The 21,198-nt window shown below is 28.8% G+C and overlaps 3 protein-coding genes across 3 annotated transcripts in view; all 3 read left to right on the forward strand.

Annotated features, from left to right (window-relative positions):
• LOC107444366 (E3 ubiquitin-protein ligase SHPRH) overlaps nt 1–21,198 on the forward strand; it is a 142,771-nt gene that overhangs the window by 66,572 nt on the left and 55,001 nt on the right. The window contains exons 13-15 of the mRNA XM_071188261.2: nt 17,093–17,564; nt 20,152–20,331; nt 20,441–20,637. Coding sequence (XP_071044362.1) covers nt 17,093–17,564; nt 20,152–20,331; nt 20,441–20,637 — 849 coding nt within the window. The remainder of the gene's footprint in view (nt 1–17,092; nt 17,565–20,151; nt 20,332–20,440; nt 20,638–21,198) is intronic.
• LOC147801027 (uncharacterized) lies at nt 11,347–13,322 on the forward strand. Its single transcript, XM_087155846.1, has 2 exons — nt 11,347–11,487; nt 12,338–13,322. The coding sequence occupies exon 2, from the start codon at nt 12,339–12,341 to the stop codon at nt 13,320–13,322; it is 984 nt and encodes a 327-aa protein (XP_087011972.1). The 5' UTR covers nt 11,347–11,487; nt 12,338.
• LOC147801028 (uncharacterized) lies at nt 13,347–14,974 on the forward strand. Its single transcript, XM_087155845.1, has one exon. The coding sequence runs from the start codon at nt 13,347–13,349 to the stop codon at nt 14,430–14,432; it is 1,086 nt and encodes a 361-aa protein (XP_087011971.1). The 3' UTR covers nt 14,433–14,974.

The raw sequence follows: 21,198 nt of genomic DNA on the forward strand, positions 1-21,198 counted from the left end.
TTAACTGCTTTAAAAAATGTGCAAGTTTAGAAATTAAACCATCTAACAATCAATGAACATTCATAATAAATATTGCAAAATTAAAAAGTAATATTAAAAAAACCTGTACTACCCTTAATGTCAGAATTTGTTCACTTTTTTTCCTTTGTATTTAAAAAATAACAACTGATTGAATCGAGAGAATTATTTTAAGTAAGAAAGAAATATTCATGCGAATCTTAAAAAAGTTCTTGAATCAGATTAAATAAGTCTCCTACTGGTGGCTGAGTTAGCCATTCTAGTATACTCCCGATACAAGCTATCATCGAAGGCGAAAGAAAAGGAGACCTCTTCATCGAAGCCACCCTCCCTAAAATGCTCTCATCTTGTTTCCATAGCACCAGACTGCCGCAGACTTTCTGGCGGACAGAGTACCTATCATAGACAAACAGTACTTTAGAATATAAAATATTTTTTTAAGGATATTATCTTCAGATAAAAGAATTTTAAAAATGTAAAAGCAGATTTTTCGACTTGCTTGGAACATTGCGAAATGTATAAAAAATAAAATTAACATTGCGGGACCAAAGTTTTTGATTGCTATCTTAACTAAAAATATTAGGACCATATTTTCAAGATTGCAGGCACTTATCTCCCCGTATATTATTAATCAAGGATATAACTCAGTCCAGAAAAGATATATTTGCATTTTGATGATAGTTCATTTTTGTGTCTGATTGTGTAACTTAATTAGCACTAATTTATTAGTCTGCTGTTCGAAACATTAAGATTGGTTTTAAATCCTATCATTCGAACAATAGTTATTCAGGGTGGTATTTTTTGGACTCATTGTACATTAAATATTCATCGTGCTTCAGCTAAGAAGACAATGAGAAATTCTATTAAAATTCCTATGTTTTATAAAAGTTTCAAGGTAACAATTTTTTCTTAAATTGTAACTCTCTTAGAAGTAAAAATAAAGAGATATAGTTTTTTACATTGTTGTTTAGTTTATAACTTCTCAGATTTCTAGCAAACCAAAATTCGAATAATTGAAATTAGAATCATTGATTAAATAAGTATCTATGCTACAAAGTAAACTATTTAAAATTGCTGTATCATATTAGTATAATTTAAATTTTATTTGTAAATGGCCAACTTTTTTCGAAAAATAAATTTTAAATCAGACTACTGGAACTATGAAAATACTTAAGAATTTTATTTTACCGTAAAACAGGTTCAATATTTTATGAGGTTTACTGCAATTAAAAATCTTTTTCTTTGTTGATAGTTTATGTATAGTAATGATGAAGTTTATAAATTTATTTTTTTTTTACATAATTTTGTTTTGTTTTGAGTTCTTTCTCACATTCTTTAAGAATTTATTCCTTAGAAGATTTCTTCTATAGGCAAAAATAGGTCCCACTACCCAGGGGTGGTGTTCCCTGGATTTCTGGGTTTTTCCTATCATCCCTCTAGGTCCAGAAACTAGGAGCAGGACATGCATTTTTTAGCTGAATTCCTCATGTCTTAAGATAGGGGTACACAACCTTTTTCAGTGAAGGGACACATTCACAGCAGATTGACCAATGAAGGGCCGCATGCCAAAGTGTTTAGACCGACATATTGAAAGCAATTGTTGGTGGTGATTGTTATATAAGCATCATTGTTTATATAACACTAAATTCATTTTGTCGGTTAACCTTGTAATCTCTTTGCTGAAAATACAATACTTTAAAACGTTTAAAATTAGAAAATGCAAAACTGATTACTTAAGAAGGAAAACAGAATTCGAAAATCAGAATCAATTTATCAGAAAAAATTTAGATAAATTTAAATAATTAAAACACATTACAAAAGTCCATTTAAACATAAATTTGAACGTTAAATTTTTTTTTCATAGAATTAAATTTCAAATAAATAAATATTCTAGTTATTAATATAAATTCAAGTTAAATACTTTGATTTAAAGAAAGTTTATAGGGTTAAAAATGATTAAAACTAAAGCAAAACCCCTTAAGAGGAAAATAAGATTTAGCATTTATTAGGGAATGTACTTTAACTTTCAGACATTTTTATTTTAAATTAATAATAAAAGGCTGAGAGAGGGAAGAAAAAGAAAGAAAGAAAACACATTAAATTTTAAGGAGCTATATTCCTTAATAATAAAAAACTATTAAGATACTTGTTTACAACTTTTTATGACGAATATATTTTTAACATGACACTTACTATTTACAATTAATACACAATCAATTAACAATCAATAAAATTTACATTACTTTACAAAACTTATTTTGATTAAATTTTTTATACAGTTAAAATTTAATGATATACAAATCATTTCCCAGCATATAATCATAAATGATATAAAATGCTCCAAGAAGGTAAAAAATGGTTTAAAAAATTTCTTAATGGTTATACTGTAATTTGCAAAATTTTTGAATATTGTGATAATTTTATCTACTTGATCATGTGATATTTTTTGAGCCATTAAATGAAAATGTAATGATTGTATTTAAAGACTGCTCTGTAATTTTGAACAGGCCAAATTCATTCTGGAAAACAGTCTTTCGACAGAAGCTGTTGTTGTGGGTAGTATTAAACTTAGAGCAAATAACATAATCAGTTTTGGAATTTGTCCTAGATGGTGTTCTTCCTTTCTGGGTTTTTAAATCACGGAAATACAAATAGCGATGTGTTATTTTTTAATTGCTTGAATACGAATTGTATGTGTTATTTTTTAATTGCTTGAATACGAATTGCCATGTGTGATTTTTAAATTGCGTAAATAAAAAACTTGATGCTTGTTTTTCAAATTGTGTGAATACGAATTGTGTGGCTTTTAAATTGCGAAAGAACTACTCACAACACTTGATTTTTAAAATGCATGAATATGAATCGCAATATATGGTTTTTAAATGCGTGCATATGAATTGCAAGAAAAGTAGCAACGGAGGATATTTTAAACGGCAGAACACGTATGATTTTAAATCTCGTTAATGTTAATACGAAATGATAATACGAAATGATAATTTCAGATAGCGTAAATACAAATTACGATGTATGACTTTTAAATTACATGTGACAACAAAAAGAATAGGTTCGATGTGTGTTGTTAAACTTGCACGTGTTCATGGGACTAAAGAATTATGCCGTGTTTTGAATTATTTTTTTTGCAAAACGGACCGCGTTTAATATAAACACATCTCGTTTTTTTTTTCCTGGGAAGGTGTTGATTTGGCTAAGATGCGTAATTACTTTTTAAGTTACAAAAAAAAATTAAAACTGAATCAAATTTCACGAGTTGTAATATTGTGTGAAAATATCAGGTATATTCTAAATCGCAAATAAAAATACAGCAATAAGGGAAAAGAAGAAAAAACACGTTCAAAAACCTCTTAAAAAATGCGTATTAAAATCGGTTCAACGTAAATGATAAAATCGGCACAAACAGAGCACGTAAAAAATAATTATTTTAATGCGCGATTCAAAACTCGCTTGCTGTCAACTCATAGTATTAAAAATATCAGAACCTTTTTAAATCACGGGGAAAACCTAATAACTACTAAAAAATAACCAAAATACTTTTATATTTCAGATAAAATTGGAGTAAGTAAAGTCCATCAAAATTTTATGTAATTTATATGCGGGTTTTAAAATTAAAATGTCGCAATAGCGTATAAAAAATATCGGTACTTTCAAAACTTTGTAGAAATGTGTAGCAATAATTTCTAAAATAACGATCGAAAAATAATTTGATTTGCGATAAAATCGTTACAAGTAAGCCATGTCAAAAAATGGTTATCTAAATGAGCGATTCTTTTACTCGCAATTCGTAATAATATCATGCTAAAATTTCGAAGTTTTAAAAACCGGGCGGAAATGCGCAGCAATAACTGTTGAAGAAAGGATCTAAAGTCATTTAGATTTTCCATGAAGTTTGCACAAATAAAGCGCTTCATAACTTTCAAAAATCGCTATTTCAGAAACTACTTGAAAATGGGTATCAATAACTACCGAAAAGTCATTGGAATCAGCACATACGAAAAGCGTCAAAAGTGATAATTAAAATTTGTAAATCGTAATAATGATGTATTAAAAATATTGGGATTTTTAAAACTATGCTGAAATCCGTAGCGCTAACCATCGAAAAACTACATTGATTGAGATTGGGTGCGTCAAAAACTTAAAAGTGTACATTTAAATTACCGATTTTTTTTAATTATTTTTCAAAAACAAATATTTAATTTTTTTTTCATTTTGTTCAGATTGTGGTTGCAGGCCGCACATCGAGGGTTGGCGGGCCGTATTTGGCCCGCGGGCCGCAGTTTGAGCACACCTATCTTAAGACCATTGATTCAAAGACTTTCATCACCAGATTATGAAAAAGTATGAATTAAGCTCTACAATCTAAAATTTACATTTTGAAGCCTTCATTAAATCACGTTAATGAGACGTTTTCATGCGCTTGACTCTTTCCTTATTTTGATTTCTTTTTTTGTTAGTTTGTTGGATTTTCATAGTTTTTAATATTTGAAACTACGTCAAAATCCTCTAATATTGCGATTTATTTTCACACAATTTTTATATCAGGCATCGAATTTCGTATTTACCTGATTTAAAAGTTACTCATTGTGAAATATATTCACGTGATTTAAAAATGAGACATCTCGATTCGTATTCATGTAATTTAAAAACTCGTTTTTAAAATCAATATCGCAATTTGTATTCACGTGAATTTAAAATTCAATGTCATTATTTGTATTTATAGGATCCAAAAATCATGCATTGTGATTAGTATTTACACGCTTTGAAAATTCAATATTGCGATTTGTATTTTTGCGTTCTTAAATCCACCATCATCATTTATATTCACACAGTTTTAAAACCCAATATCGCGTTATTAAAATCCAATGTCGCAATTCATTTTCACATGATTTTTAAATCCAATATCCCGATTCTTGCAAGAATTAAGTTTTTTTAGTTACTATAAAAGTGTGTTTTATTGGTATTTTAATTAATTAGGAAACTAAATTCAAAAAATTATGTTAAATATGAATAGTGTATAAATTGCATCTTGTTATCTCGAGTTTTTGCGTATAAAATTTTCAGGGTTTTCCATGTTCATGTTTTCTTTTTTAATGTCACAATCACCCCTGCACAATCCTAAAGTGCCCTAGTAATATTATATTGTTTTTGTAATTTTTTTTCAACAAGTTTAGTTCATAGCACTTTTTGATCAGTTTACCTCAGAGTTCCCACGGTACTTGAAAAACCTTGAAAGTCCTTGAATTTGGTTGAAAAAAATCAGGGCCCTTAAAAGTCCTTGAATTCTGCCATAGGGTACTTGAAAGGTACTTGATTTTTTTAGGAATTAAAATACTAATTTTTCTTACAGAAGAGTAGTAAAAAATAAATAAATTCAAAGGAAAATTATAGAAATTCTGATAGATGCATCTTTTAATGCTTGAAGTGAAAAGGGGTTAAAGCAGATGTAAAACTTTTCTCTCCTAGATTTTTTAGACAGATTATTGTTCATCTCTCTGATGTTTTGAAAGCTGAAATTTCTAGCAAATTTTAAGTTTTGTAGTCATAGTTTTCGAATGATATATAGTGTTTAATTGATTTAGAAATATGTTCAATGTGTTAACTTCATTATTTCACCAGGTAATATTGTTATCCTATTTGTTCTTTTAATTTATGTACGAATGATAATTAATTTCTTATCATCTATAATCAAATTTTTACATTTAGTTTTTACTGCTAATAAATAAAATTTAGTTTTACAGGTTTCATTGATTAGGAATAAACATTATGATTCACATTAAACTAATTCTTGATTTACTGATCGGAATTCATATAAAATGTTCTACAAATTGCGGTTTAATTGAAAGTGATTAATGGAACACATATCTAATATTACTTTAAAATGATTTGCAAATTATTAATCAGAATTTATATTAAGGTATTTTATAAATTACGCATGATTCTTATTAAGTGATTTATCAATCACACATCATGATTTCAATTAGTTATTTCTGAATCATATAACATGATACATATTAAAGTAATTTCAGAATCATGCCTCACAATTCTCATTCTAGTAGTTTACAAATCACGCATTGCGATTCACAAAAGAGATATTTAAGAATTACCACCCACAATTCTCATCAAAATGATTCAAGAATCACACATAGCTGTTCTATATTAAGCACCTTTCGAATCACAAATTGCAATTTGCTTCATAATGATCACTATTCACATGAAAACTATCAGCTAATCACACAATAGAATTCACATTAAAGTGACTTATGTATATCACATTGTGATTTATGTCTTGTAAGTAAGTTGTGAATAGTGATCATTATGATCAGAGCCAGATTATACCTTTCGTAGGCCCTAGGCATAGCCGTTTTTGGGCCCTCCTCTCCTTCCCCCACTCCTCCAATCTTTTCAAAATATATTCTAAAATTTTCTTGCATATTTTTTTTACATTTTTATTAATATGGATTTTAATTTACAAATTTGTTTATCGAGAAAATTGATTGCTCAATTAAGTAATTTTGAAACTGCGCTTATGACCGTAATTTGGGAGCATGCATTAAAAAAAGTTAATATGATCACTTTAGCTCTCCAGGAACCAGGGATAGAATTGTGCACAGTAGTCAAATTGTACGATAGTTCATTGCAACATTTTCAAAACATGCACTTGAAAAATCGTTCGACGAATTGGAATCGAAAGCACAAGTTCTTTTGCCGAATACTGAATATAAAATAAAGAGAACACGAAAACGAAAGAGATTTTTCGACGAAACATAAGAACAAGAAGTAATTTCAAACTCGAATCCAAGACAAATGTTTTTGTCGGGAACGTATTACGCCATTTTAGATGTATTAATTTCAGAAATGACTAAAAGGCGTAAAGCTTACAGTGATTTGTACGATAATTTCGGTTTTCTTCTTCACAAAAATTTGTCAAAATTTGAGATTAAACTAAAAGCGCAGAATTTGGTGAAAATTTACTCATCCGATTTAGAGGAAAACTTTGTAGATGAATTTTTACTATTTTCAAATTTGTATGAAATAATTTTTTATCTATTTTAATCTGCACAAGAAATGTTGAAGGCTCAAATTAAAGATAAACTTGCAGACGTGCCAACTCTCCCGCATTTTGCGGGAGTCTCCCGAATTTTGAGTTATTCTCCCGCCCTCCGGAATTGATTTGAAAAACTCCCGAATTTTACTGCGATCGACGGCCAAACTCAAAATTACCTAATTTTTCCGCGAGTGCGAAAGTAAGTTTTTCTTTCAGCTTGAATTCCATCCCCTCTTATCAAACTACCATCTGCCTGAATTATTTTCCCCCCTCTTCAACGTTACCTCTTAACACTCCTATTTCAGGTTATATTCCCCCAGTGTAAGGGGGCGGGTGAAATCTTCCTCTTCTTTCGTGTGGAGTTGAATGCAATGACGTCACATGTCGTTATCGAGTGACGTCCGTTCAGCAGTGGGGAAACTCATACTCTCGATAGTTGGAATTGATATTGTATCTTGCTGTTTTTAATGCGTATTTTTCCACGGTTGGCAACAAGCTCGTAAACTAGCAACGTGATATCAATTATTCGTTTAGTCTTCGTATATTTAAAAAAAAAAAAAAAAATTTCAAGGATGTCTTAAGTCGAAACGGAAGTATGGATCAATTTCAACAAATCATGTACCAATGACTTTAGCAAGACTTAATTGCGGAGAGCTAAGTCTGCAACTCTTTTTTTCATGCATACAGTAGAGAACCATTTATCTGGTATCCAGATAATCCGGAAAAAAAATTTGCTCGGTTCTCCCGCCATTTTGAACTAAAACGATATGAAAAAAAAAGCGGAAATTGGACTAATCCTTGAAGTTGAGTAGAGGAAAATGTGAGGAAGGGAAGAATTTTTTTCCCCGTTTACCCAGAGAAACGTAATTTCTTTTGCGACCTTGAAGATTTTAGATCTTTATTCTCTTTTAGGTCGTTAAACTCAAAGGAGTGGCATGATGATTTCGTTTGCTGTTTGATTTACGAGGGGGTGGGGAAAATGCATTGCACATGCATATCAGTGAACAGAAGATGAAAGAGAAAAATATATTTATCTATTTGACATCGATTAATAAAAATAAAATGTTTTTCTTTTGAATAAAATCTGATTCTTTGGAAGTGCGGCATCATTCGCAAGTTTTTCTTGATGTGGAATCATACGACCTGCTTTAATTAAAAATCGCGTTTTTATAAAAAAAAAAAAAAAAAAAAGGAGAATTGTTTATTAATTTAAGCATACAATTATTTTAAGAAGCAGATTGCAGTTTCGTTTTTCTGATTTCACTACGTTTTTTTTTTTTTTTTCATGATAAATTTTGCACTCAATAAATTAATTCTTTTTATTCATAAATTTTATCATTAGTTTTTTTTGTTTGAATTCCGTTGATCTTGCCTTGTTCCGGGTTTTAATATTTATGCTAGTGCCTTTTTTAACTATTGTTTCGGTTCGATAATTTTCAAGTGTTTTTATTTAGATTAATAAGTTTTCCTTTTATTTTATTGTCCCCCCCCCATGAAATATATTGCGTTATTTAATCATTGGTTTTGTTTATTAGTTGATTTAGGAATCGTAATTATTTTTTAAACTTGTTTTTCTTGTCTAAACTTGCAAATTTTTTTATTCTTTTAAATTTTATTTTTCTACAATTTTTTTCCTTTTTAGATTTAGGAGTGCTTTTCTTTTTTCTCTTACTTTAAAATGTGTTTACATTTTTTCCTTGTAATTTGGGTTTGATAACACATCAATTAACGACACTTTTTTGTCGATCCAGGAAACCGGGAAATTAAGACATCCGGGATAGCGATGGTCCCGAGCATCCCGGATAATTGGTTCTTTATTGTACAGACATTAGTATTTTTATACATTAGTATTGAATTGGTTTTATAAAATAAAATAGTTATTCAATTTGTTTATTTTTTAAAAGTTTTTGTGCATTTTTATTACAGTGTCAAGGGTTTTTGAATAATGTTTTATTAAGGAAATGGTATTTATTTAAAGAGTATCTACCTAATATAGTTTTGTGTTGCTAAATCTGTGTTTAATTATTTTATTTCCATTTAATATTTTTAAACAATTATTGCTCTATTAGTGTGTAAAATTTCTTGCATTCTTATATTTAATAAATTTTTTACTTAAAATTCCTTAGAAGTGCCAAATGTTGCATACCATGCACCTTTTTTTACCCCTCCTGAAATCTCCTGAATTCTTGTTAGGGAAACTCCTGAATGTTAATTTTGCTAGGTTGGCACGTCTGAACTTGTGAATACTTTTCCTAACGTTCACATTCCATTAAGAATATATTTGTCGATTCTTGGATCAAATGCAGAAGGAGAAAGATCTTTCTCCAGATTAAAATTGATAAAAAATTATTTGCGTTCAACAATGAATCAAGATCGTTTGGCGTCGCTCGCATTTATGTCTATTGAATACGACATTTTGCGTAGTTTGGAATTCGACAGCATAATACAAGATTTCGTTGAATCCAAAAATCGCAAAAAAAGTAATATATTAGATCATAAGATTCTACAAAATAATTTATTACCGAAAAATATTATATTTTTATTTGTATCTTCATAATTTTGTGCGAAATACACTTGTTGTTTTTAAAGCTAAATTATTTTTGTCAACAAATTTTTTTCTCCCGAGTTTTTAGTAGGCCCCTGAATTTCCTAGTCCCTAGGCACGTGCCTAGTGTGCCTATAGGTTAATCCGGCCCTGATTATGATGCAAATTGCATTTTCATGTCTTGTAAGTTCGTGCATTTTGTATTATTTGCCACTCATATTATTCTGATTTTAGAAACACCGCAATTCAATTTCAATTTACAAATCACTCATTGTGATATGTGATTTACGCAATCTTTGTGATTCACTTCACCTTTTTTATAATTTTGATTTACATATAGTATATCTAGATTCGTATAAATGCGGTTTAAAAATTACGCTTAGTGAAAATTATGCGTATTCACAAAATTTTAAAAATCACGCTTGACATTTTATGGATATATTTTAAAGAAAATGAAGCTCTGTAAGTCCTAGTTAGCTATCTGTGAAATATAGTTCTACAATAGATTTTATTATGTTCAAAATAGAGTACTGATATTCTGAAGTAACAAAATAGAAAATTTGATATTAAAATTGAAACAGATATGTTAAATGGATATATTTTGATAATTTATCTAATTATATACATTTCCTGTAACCTAAAATTTGATCTAACATATTAAAAAAAAGTATTTATATTTTAATATTGTGCAATTACATAAACTTTATCAATTATTTACTATGCTTGTTTAATGTAATATGCATTATACATTCATTCATTTTCATTAATTCTAATTCACTTCATGAAATTTTTCATGAAAAGTTTCACTGATGCTAGTTTTTAAATGTTGGCTAGTATCCTATGCCAATTGGAGTTTTTTTTTTTTTTTTGTCTATTGGTATTTTTCAAATGATTTGAGGCAGCAATGTAACTATCAATCATTCATGGGGTCATCTTGTTTCACAAGTGATGGATATACCTTCTTTTACTATCCTAGTGATCCATTTCCAGATCCATTTCCCTACTAGAGATGAATGGTTTAATTCTCCTTGGTGGCTCAAAAGCAAATACAACTATCCTCATCTGTTACAATACAAAAATACAACTATCCGCATCTGTTTTGACAGTCAGGCTGCTCTCCTATCACTGTCAGGGTGTAAATTCTCCTCTTTGTTCGTGTGGGAATGCTTCTCGGTCCTCTGTGACCTATCCACTCATAACAGGGTATCCCTGCATTGGATACCTGGACATATGGGTATCAGTGGAAATGAGGTAGCTGATGAAGCGACACGAGCTGGCTCTAATGCAATTTTCTTGGGCCCTGAACCTGCACTGGGAATTTCTCTCACTTCATTTAGGCATCCATATTCAAGGTCTATGGTAAAATTGCCCATGAGCAATGGCGCGCTGCTGACGGTATGAGACAAGTTAAGGAGCTAAATCGTGGCTGTCCTAGTGTACGTCAAAAAGAGCTTTTAAAGCTTAATAGAAACAGTTTAAGGAAGATCATTGGTCTTCTTACTGGACACCTCATCCTCAGGAGACACCTATACATAATGAGAATAGAATCCAATTCTATCTGTCTGGGTTGTCATCTTGAAGAGACAACACACAGGGATGAGATTTTTCCGCTTTTTAGCGGATTTCCGCTTTTTTCACTTTTATCACTTGAATTTCAGGGCAATTCCATATAAACAGTGACATGACCATAAAAAATTTTTTTCAATTATTTCTTAATAAATTAAGTGGATAATTAATCTGAACTATTGTAGCAGTTGTGACAACAGCTTATTTTTTGTTAGAGTTTCTTTTTATCAGGATGGCAACACTTTAAAGTCAGCTATTACAAGATTTTGTTCTACACCACTTCAATTTTCAGCAAAAGGTATGTTGATTTTGTTATTTTATAGCCATGAAAATTTTATTTCTTGATTGTTTCAGATTAATACATTTCGTATAATTCGTATTTATTTATTACTTATTTCGTATTTATTTCGTATTTATTTTATTATAAAAATAATAAAATAAATTGTTAGAATCAAAGTAGTTATAACTATTATTCATAAATGATATTAGGGTCTACTACAAGTAGCATGAGTTACTAAAACATAGTTATGTTATCATTGCAAATCTATTAAACTATCAATTACCCTAAAAATAATTTTTTTTAAAAATTTTTATGTGTTTTAATCAAAAACAAATCTTTAAGAGAAGTAGCATCCAGTTTTGTTATGTTTTTTTGTATAAAACTATTGTAGCATGAGTTACCATGTGGTAACTCATACTATATTTAGGAAGTGAATTAAGATGTTATTTGCATAAATATTATATAAAAATTAAGTTTTATTGCAATAAGTTAATAAGTATGATAAAGATAAGTTTGTTCTTCGCATGTTTATTCCATTCTTAATAAGTTGTTTTTATTATTGTCAACTTTTCCTTGCTTTGCTCCCTATCACAAACAAGTCTAAGTTTAAAACTTTATAAAAGTTATTGAAAGAGGAAATTACTCAAAGATGTTATTGGAAATTAATGGTATTAGTTAAAGTAAAATTCAGACATTTCGATGTTATTGTTGTAAATAATCCATTAAATGTAAAAGGTATAACACATTGTACAATATATCTAAAAAAAATATCTATACACCAAAATTTTAATTTAAGGTAAAAGAATAGTGAAATCCTGCTAAGTTAAGCTCCATAAATTAAAACTTATCATATGTCTCTTTCTTACAGAATGGCCTTAACAGCTGCTGAAAAAATGAGAAGGAGAAGACAAAAACTTAAAGATGAAGGAAATTATGCGAAATATAAGGAGAAACACAGAGAGGCAGCTAAAAAAAGCCGCGATAAAAAGATCAATGAAATTGATCAAATGACTCCCAATGAAATTGATCAAATGACTCCAGTGGAAAGAGAAAAGGTGAGAAGACAACAAAGAAAGAGATCCAGAGAAAGTGTTGCAAAATCAAGATTCAACAAAAAGGAAAGGTCATTTAAATCACAACAATACCCATATAAATCACCTTGTTCATTGGGAAAAGCAGTTGCCCGTGCCAAACGGGCATTACCAAAGTCCCCACGTAAAAAGCAGGCAGTAGTGAAACAGCTTATGAAAAATATTGTCCCGAGTCAAGAACGCAATGTTGTAATACAGAATTATATTGGAAAAAATCCTATGAGCAGTGAAACTCTTCAGATAGTTAAAAACTTTTATATAAGAGATGATATCAGTCGACAAGCTCCAGGAATGAAAGATGTAGTAACAGTAAGAAATAGTGATGGTAAAATAAAAGAACAAATTCGGCATTTGTACAATTCTGTTTTGGAGACATTCTCTTTATTCTGTAATGATCATCCCGATATTAAGATTGGCAAGAGTAAGTTTGCTGCATTACGTCCAAAACACGTATTTTTAAGCAGCAAAATGCCTCATAATGTGTGCTTATGCAAACTTCATGAAAATTTTATTTCTGCTATCGAAAGCTTCAAGAAGTATTGCCCAGAATTCCCAGCTTATTCCTCAGGATTTATGAAAGATTTTCTTTGCGAGAATGCTACTGAAAATTGCTGGCAAACTTCTTGTAATAAATGTGAAAAGTTTTTTGAAAATGGTATTGAATCTTGTTTTGCTACATCTACTTCAAATATGGCTGAATGGAACAAGTGGAAAGATTTTGAAGGTAAGTTAACAAAAGTTGTAGAAGAAGGTAGCCTCTAAGATCTTGGAAAATACATAGTTTCAATGAAAAAAGATTTTTTACTTCATTGTTTCATTAAAAATGAACAAGCTCTAGCATATCAGATGCAGAAAGGAGAGGTAGGCTCCCAAAGCACCGATTTTACCACTGCTTTGCTACAAATTGATTTTGCAGAGAATTACACTTGTGTTGCTCAGGATGAAATACAAAGTTTTCATTGGGTACAGCCGCAAGTGAGTCTGTTTACTATTTCGTCGTGGTATAATGGACAGCATCACCCTGCTGTTATTGTATCCAATGATTTAGATCATTCAAAAAGAAGTATAATTCCATATTTAGATAAAATCTTTGAAGATTTCCCAGAAAGTTTTATTCTGGTCAATGTATGGTCGGATGGCCCTTCATCGCAGTTCAAAAATCGTTTTATTGCAGCTGCAATCCCTATATTGGAAAACAAATTTAGAAAAAGAATTATTTGGAATTTCTTTGCAACATCACACGGCAAGGGCCCGGTTGACGGAATAGGTGGGGCTGTGAAACGCCAAGTTCGAAATTACGTAAAAGCACGCAAAGGCTCTGTTTTCAATGCCTCCGACTTCAAAGCTGCAGCTGAAAGAACTGGATCGGATATAAAAATAATTGAAATGAAGTGCAATGAAATAGAGGAACGAAATCAAAATTTAAATATGTGTTCAATATTTGAGGAAGCACTGCCATTAGAAAGTATAAAAAAAATGCATTGCATTTATGTGAACCAGGAGAAGGTGACGGGTGCTCTGTTAACCAAAAAAATACGTTCCAGTTTAGCAGAACAAAATTTACCAACTAAACCTCCAAAATTAAGCATTAAACTTGGTACTTACCTACTTATTAAATGTTTAGGTAAGAAGCAAATTTTTAGGTATGCTGCTATTTCACAGGGTGAAGTTGAAGATGACGGAGAAGTAAAGGTAATGTTTTTAAGAAAGAAAAACATGAATAAAAAAATTTTCATTTCAGATGAAAATGACATTTCCTATGTGACATTCGAAAACATCATAAAGATTTTACCAGATGCAGTAATAAAACAGAGTGGGAGCCGTTTCTTCTACGAATTTAAGGAAGAAATTGATGTTCTTGAACAACGTTAAATGTTTTAATATTTTTTTAATTTTCAATAAAATAATGTTTTTTTAAATACTTAATGTTAAATAAATATCAAAATAATATTTTATTTTGTTTCTGTAATCATTTTTAAAAGTTATTCATCTTTAATGTAGCATGAGTTACCAGTACTGTAGCATGAGTTACCTTATACTTGATATATTTTGTCAAATATTTAGTTTTTTTAAACTATTAAAAATAAAACTAGATGCTATTTTGTGATAAGAGTGATACATACAATCCACTCATAAGACTTAAAGTACTTAACATGTAGAATTTTAGCAGAAATACAGGTTTAACTTTTTTCCTCGTAACTGAGTGTCTTTTTTGGTAGCATGAGTTACCAAGCTATTTTAATTAAAATTTCAAAAAGTTAGAGATTCTTAGGATTTTTAATGGTATCATTAAAAAAAACAGAAAAATTGTAATCAACCTAAATTTTGTTGAAAGAAAATAAGTGCAATATTTATTATTGCATCGTATTTGAAAGCTAGATTTCTAAAAATCTGTAGCATGAGTTACTGTGGAATTACCCTTCAGCTTTTTTGTCAAAAATTCAGATTTTTCTAAAAATTTCATTTTTTTTATAAATATTCCGCTTTTTCAGAAAATTTACCGATTTTCCAAGAGAAACAGAAAATTCAAACTGCATAGTTACCAAACCTTTCTCATTTTTACTTATTTTAGCTGTTTTCTCTCTGTTTACTCACAGCAAATAAGATTTTCGGAATTTTTTACCGCCCTCCAGATAGATCCGATTTTTGTAGTTCAGACGACGCTGCTTCTGACAAGCCTTTCAGAGTACCCAAGCCTGGAATCTGCTAATATCTCGATCTCATTCACACGATTTTAATATCAAACATAGCTTATCATATTTGCGTGTTGCGATTCTGATTCACGTGATTTGAGTATTGTATGTTGCGATTCTTATTTACGAGATTTAAAAATCCGATATTGTGATTCGTATTTACGCCTTTTTAAAAACCTATGTAGCGATTCATATTCACGCAAGTTTAAAATTCAATGTCTTGATTTGCTCATGCGGTTTATAATATCAAACATTGATTTTCGTATTTATACGTTATTTTAAAATAAGGCATTGGGATTCGCATTCACGCACTCTAAAAATTCATAATTCTTATTTATGCAATCTAAAAATTCCGCATCATGATTCGTATTTACGCGATCTAAAAATTATGAATCGTGATTTGTATTTACGCGTTTTAAAAATTCTATATCCCAGTTTGTATTTTCTCATTTTCAAAATCGTATATCTAGTTTCATATTCATGTGATTTCAAAATCCATAATTGTTATTCATATTCACGCAATTTTAAGATCAACTATCAGGATTCTTGTAGGAAGTAAAAATTTTTAAATTAGTTACTATAAAGATGACTGTTTTTCTAACTACGATTATTAGTATATGTAAGTGTTACAACATCTGGAAACTGGAAGGGAATATATTCAAAACTTACATTCTGTGCTTGCAAAGAAGAAAAAATAAGATTTGTCACAAGATGTTTGAAGATGGACTAACGACTAAATATAGCAAACATAAAAGATATAGCAAACAAAATCAATCACTTAAAAAGTGATTTAATTAAAAAAAAAAATTTGGAAAAAGAGTTAACTCATCATCAAAATTTTATTTATAATTGCTGTTATTTATGCTATAAAATGCAAAATTCTTATCAAATAAAAGACAATTATCTAAACAGTTGCTGATTGTCTTGTAATTTTTCAAACTAAAATAGCAATTTTTGTATGTTAAGGAGTTACTATATATTTCTACTTCACTGTTATTTATATGTTTCAAAGGGCTCTAGTTAGATTAAACTATAATATGAACATAATGATTCAGTCCATTGTTAAAGTTTTTTTTTCCAATATAATTTAAAAAGTAATATTACTGATATATTTGCTATAAATCATATAACAGTATTTATTAAAAGAAATGAAATATTAATGTATATTCTCAGTAGTTTTAATTTGTTGAACCAGGTAGTTTTTCAAGTAATAATTTTCTCTTATGTGTACTGAGGAAAAATATAATTTCCAGCTTTTTTTTTTTCAATTGGTAATTTTTATTTTCACTAAATGTTAAGTATCAATGTAATCATTTATATAATAATAGATTAGTACCAATTGTATGTCAACACATTATTTATCACCTTAAACTGTCTGAAATTTATTATTAAAGGGTTGCGCTTGCGTAAAATTTACTATTGTGGAAATTCAGCTTTTTTGCCTTTTGGCTAATCTCATCCCTGAACACAATAAATAATTTTTTTTCTTGTCAACTAATCATTGTGATTTAAAAATATACAATTTCTGCTTCTATGTAATTGTAAAATCTGGTTGACATGTACTTTAGCATATAATAATAATGCTGAATAGGTCTTTGAAAAATTTGATTTTAGGTCCTTGAAAGTCTTTGAATTTTTTTTTAAAAATTGAGTGGGAACCCTGTACCTGGAATATATAACATGGTACATGTAGTGCTGATTTGAGCTCTAGTGATGTTAAGTCTTACATTTAACTTATCTCTTTAAAATTAGATATAATTAATGTGAATTAATAACATATTTATTTAGAAACTAATCTTTTATATTTCCTTTTTTTATTTGTATTGAAAATGTTTACAGGTGTTGCTGGTCTAAATTCGATTCAAAAGAATTTTGAAGAAGCTTCTAATGCTTATACGAAGGCTCTCCAGTCAATTGAGGACAACAAAACAAATATAAAAACTGATAAGTTGCAACAAATTCATATTCTATATAATTATTCAAAATTAATTAAACAAGGCCCTATTTGTCTTGATGAAGACTCAAATGATGGCACCTTCCATGAAGCCATAAATGTCTATGAAGTGAAATGTGATGAACTTGTAAATTCATATTTGGAAAAATATAGATTTAGTGCCCAAAAAGCTTTTCAACATTTTACTGACTATGTAAAAAAAGTAAATAAGATAGAATCACAATGCAAATTTGATTGGTGGTGGAATTTGGTTAAAACGTTAAAAGGAGAAGAGGAACAATCAACTTTTATCAGAAATTTGAAAATCTTTTTAAGTGATGTTATAGGAAATTCTGTGCACAACTCTATTGTTTACAGGTAATTGAGTTTTTATGACAGTTATTCTTAAATCAATTTTTATTATGTGTCCTCTATTTTTTGAGCCCTTCTGACAGAAAACATTTACTCTATTTTAGCAATCATTCTTTAAACAAAATGAAGTTTTATATTTCCGCACTTAGAAGAAATTTCTGTAGTTGCAGTTGCTAATGTGATGTTAACCGCTTCCCTTACTAATTTTTTTGAGAAAAAAATGCAAAAAATCAACATATATATTTTTATTCATTGATAAATACAAGGAACTAAAACAAAACATAATACACAACTTTCAAGTTGAAATTTGAACTTTTTTATGCGTAAAAAACATTTAATTTACCATCAGTTTACTATCCCAAGTTATCTCAGACAAAATAAATAAGTTAAATATTAGTCTTTGTGTGATAGATTTCAAAACAAGGGACAATACAAAGTGACACTTTCCAAATGCCAGTAAAGTGATGCGTCATTTTTTAAATTCTTTTTTTCTATGTAAATTCAGCAACCATCCTATACAATCGCACAAAACAAGTGTGTTGTCCCACAATCCGATAGCAAAACATGGCTAACTTCAATCACAGTAGATTATTTTTATTTGCTTCCTCCTAAGTAAAAACGTGACAAAACAAAATGTATTGACAAATTCTGCTATGCCCGAGTTTTCTCGTGATAATGAATATTTGCAATAAATGCATACCCCAGTAAAATCTGGATAATCAGGGAAGCGGTTAAACTAAAAATTTCCTAACATGCTGTTTGACGGCAATGGTTCAATCTTTTGAAATTTTTATTCACTTTTATTTTACACAATTCAGGTAGTTTAATCAGTATATCAGATTCATATTAAAATTAATTTTTACTTTCTCAGGGGTTACCTTCTTTATCTCTAGAACCGCGGGACTTAAAATATACCTAGAACCACAATCATTTTGACCTTAGATAGTAAACCTATATAGGTAATCATTTAATTAAGAAAACTGAAATATACCTTTTTATATAATAATATATAATATTGTATATTTTAATGGAAATATATGATGTCTGTTTAATAGAAATATCTGTTTTTTTCTATTATATTTTAATGGAAAAAACAGTTATCCAGTTAAATTAGTTAATATATTTTTTACTATAAAGTTATATATTTTTACAAAAAAAAATTAAAAAAATATTTTTGAAAAAACCCCTCTTATTCACTTGTTTTATAAATCATTGTCACCTTCTGAATCATTTTCAGGTAATTGTTGAAAATATTCCAGAACTTCCTGAGCCATAACGTCATGACATACTTGCAATAAAAACGAGAAAAAACTTCCAATAGTCTGAAAATATTTCAATCTGAACTCTTAATGGTCTTCACATGTCAACATAGATACTCATAATGACCTTGATTGAAAACCTTCAGTTTTCTCCCGACCACCGCTTCGGACCTTTGGAAGATTTCAGGGGGTGAGGCAGACATGCCTTATGATTTTAACATTGTTTCTACAAAAAAAAAAAAGGATTCCTTCTTCATAATTCATGTATCAAATTTAGTTACGGGTCACTCAGACCCACTTCACTGTTTTAGGTATAAGTGTTAAAAATATTCCTTTCAGTGGTGTTACGCGCTTTAAAATTTGGTAAGTTTTTTACATAAAATTATTAAAAGTCATGAAAGGTATTTTTTTAAAATTAACAGTTTTCGTGTAGTGATAAATTAAACATAGATTGCAATATTTTGGCTTTTAGCTCTTGCATTATCGAATTCTATATTCACAAAAACAGCTGATTTTTATTTTTAAATTTTTTAATTTATTTACTGTAATGCAACATTACATCTTCAATTGTTAACTAATTAGTTTTAGAATTCACTGATTATTTTTAGGTTAGGTAACAAAAAATTAAACGCAATGTATAAAGAATTATTATGCAAATTTATTAGGTATAGTATTTTTTAACAAATTTGAAAATGATAAAAAGTTATATTTCCAATTTACAAATTTGTATCTCTTAGATATTTCTTGAAATAAAATATTTCAAGGCTATAAATTATGGCTATAAATTTTATCACATATTGCAGCAATATGTGATAAAACTTTCAAAGAATACAGTACATGAAAATAAGGGTCTTAACAATTATTTTTGTTTTACGCATGTAATATAGTGTTTATATCTATTATTTATCTTCCGAAGAATATAAGTTTGGGATTGTTATATTTTAGATTTTTATCAACCAGGGTTGGTTGGTTTAAACCTAATGGTCTTTTAAAAAATACAAAACATGTGTTTTTTTTTATAATATTTTTAAAACTTAAATTTTTTATTTGTATAAATAGTTATAGTTTGAATTGAATCAAATGAAAAATATTGCATTTTCTCGTAAAGATTCTCTACTTTTAAGTTTACTGAGAATCTGTATTTTTTTAAAAATAAACATAAAAATATAATTTTTCATATTTAGACATCGTAACTTTCCTACAAATATACCTATGAGAATAAATTGATTAAGGATAAATTTTTTAAAAATTTCTGTTTAATGTCTTTTTTATAAGATTCAAATTTTTTTATTAACTTCATGATTTTGAAATTTGAAATATGTGACTTTTTTTAGGTTTTCAAACCCTCTTGGTCTGCAATACTGCATTGTAACAGCATTGGATTACCTTTTAGATGTTCATAAAGAGTTAATTACTTCTTTAAAAAAGGTTTGCACTCCTCCTGTTTCAGAAGATTTTGCACCATGCAGAGATTGCCATTTAAGACCAGAAAAGAATGTTGAAAGGAGAAAAATGTAATATTTTCATTACAGAAAAATATACTCTCAATTTATATTAGATTGCCTTTAAATATTGTAATAATTTAATCATCACTACATTGAATTTGTTTATTTTTTACATTAGTTGTCAGTTGTGTCAAGTAGACAGAAAATTCAAGGAATATGAGAGTAAGCTTTTCCGCTTTGAGGAATATTGTAGTGAAGATGAGGAACAAGATGATAAAGGTGTTTGCTTTCAAAGGATTAGAAAAGGAACTCATGCTAATAGTGATCTGGAATTAACATTTAAATTTATTATTGCTTATTTTAAAAACAATTCTGGTAAGATAAGAAAAAGTTCTTTGTTTCTCTTGATTCAAATAATTTTACAATATGTATTGGCTACTATTTTCCTTTTCAATCTTTAATATTTCATTTTTTAATTTTCATTTATTCAATATTTTTATTTGTTCTTTAAAAACTTTTGATGACAGTGTATCATTTGACAGTCCTAAACTTTTAAAAGAAAGTGGATGATAAAGTCATTGCATTATTAGTTTAGGAAACATAGTGCTTAGTAGTTTTTAGAACTTATGGTTTCTTTTTTAATGTAAAACAATGGAATTTTTCTGTTATTAATTTGAGTAAGTATTTTAAGTTAAGTAAATTATTTATAAATTATATTAAGTTAAGTAAGTTATTTATATTCTGTTTTGTTTTTATTATTATTATTTTACTGTTGTTTAAATGTACATAAACATTTTGATGCTGATAAAAATGTTTAGTTATGGAAAAAACATCAAAAACCTAAAAATAGCAGACTAATGTGTAATTCTTAACTACATTTCAAAAAATGCTGATTGTAGAAATTAGTTATTTTTGTATTTTTGAAATAATTTTGCC

This window comes from Parasteatoda tepidariorum, chromosome 12 (genome assembly GCF_982258835.1).
Source record: "Parasteatoda tepidariorum strain Cologne lab strain chromosome 12, Ptep-v5.0, whole genome shotgun sequence".
In the NCBI taxonomy this organism is placed as follows: Eukaryota; Metazoa; Arthropoda; class Arachnida; order Araneae; family Theridiidae; genus Parasteatoda; species Parasteatoda tepidariorum.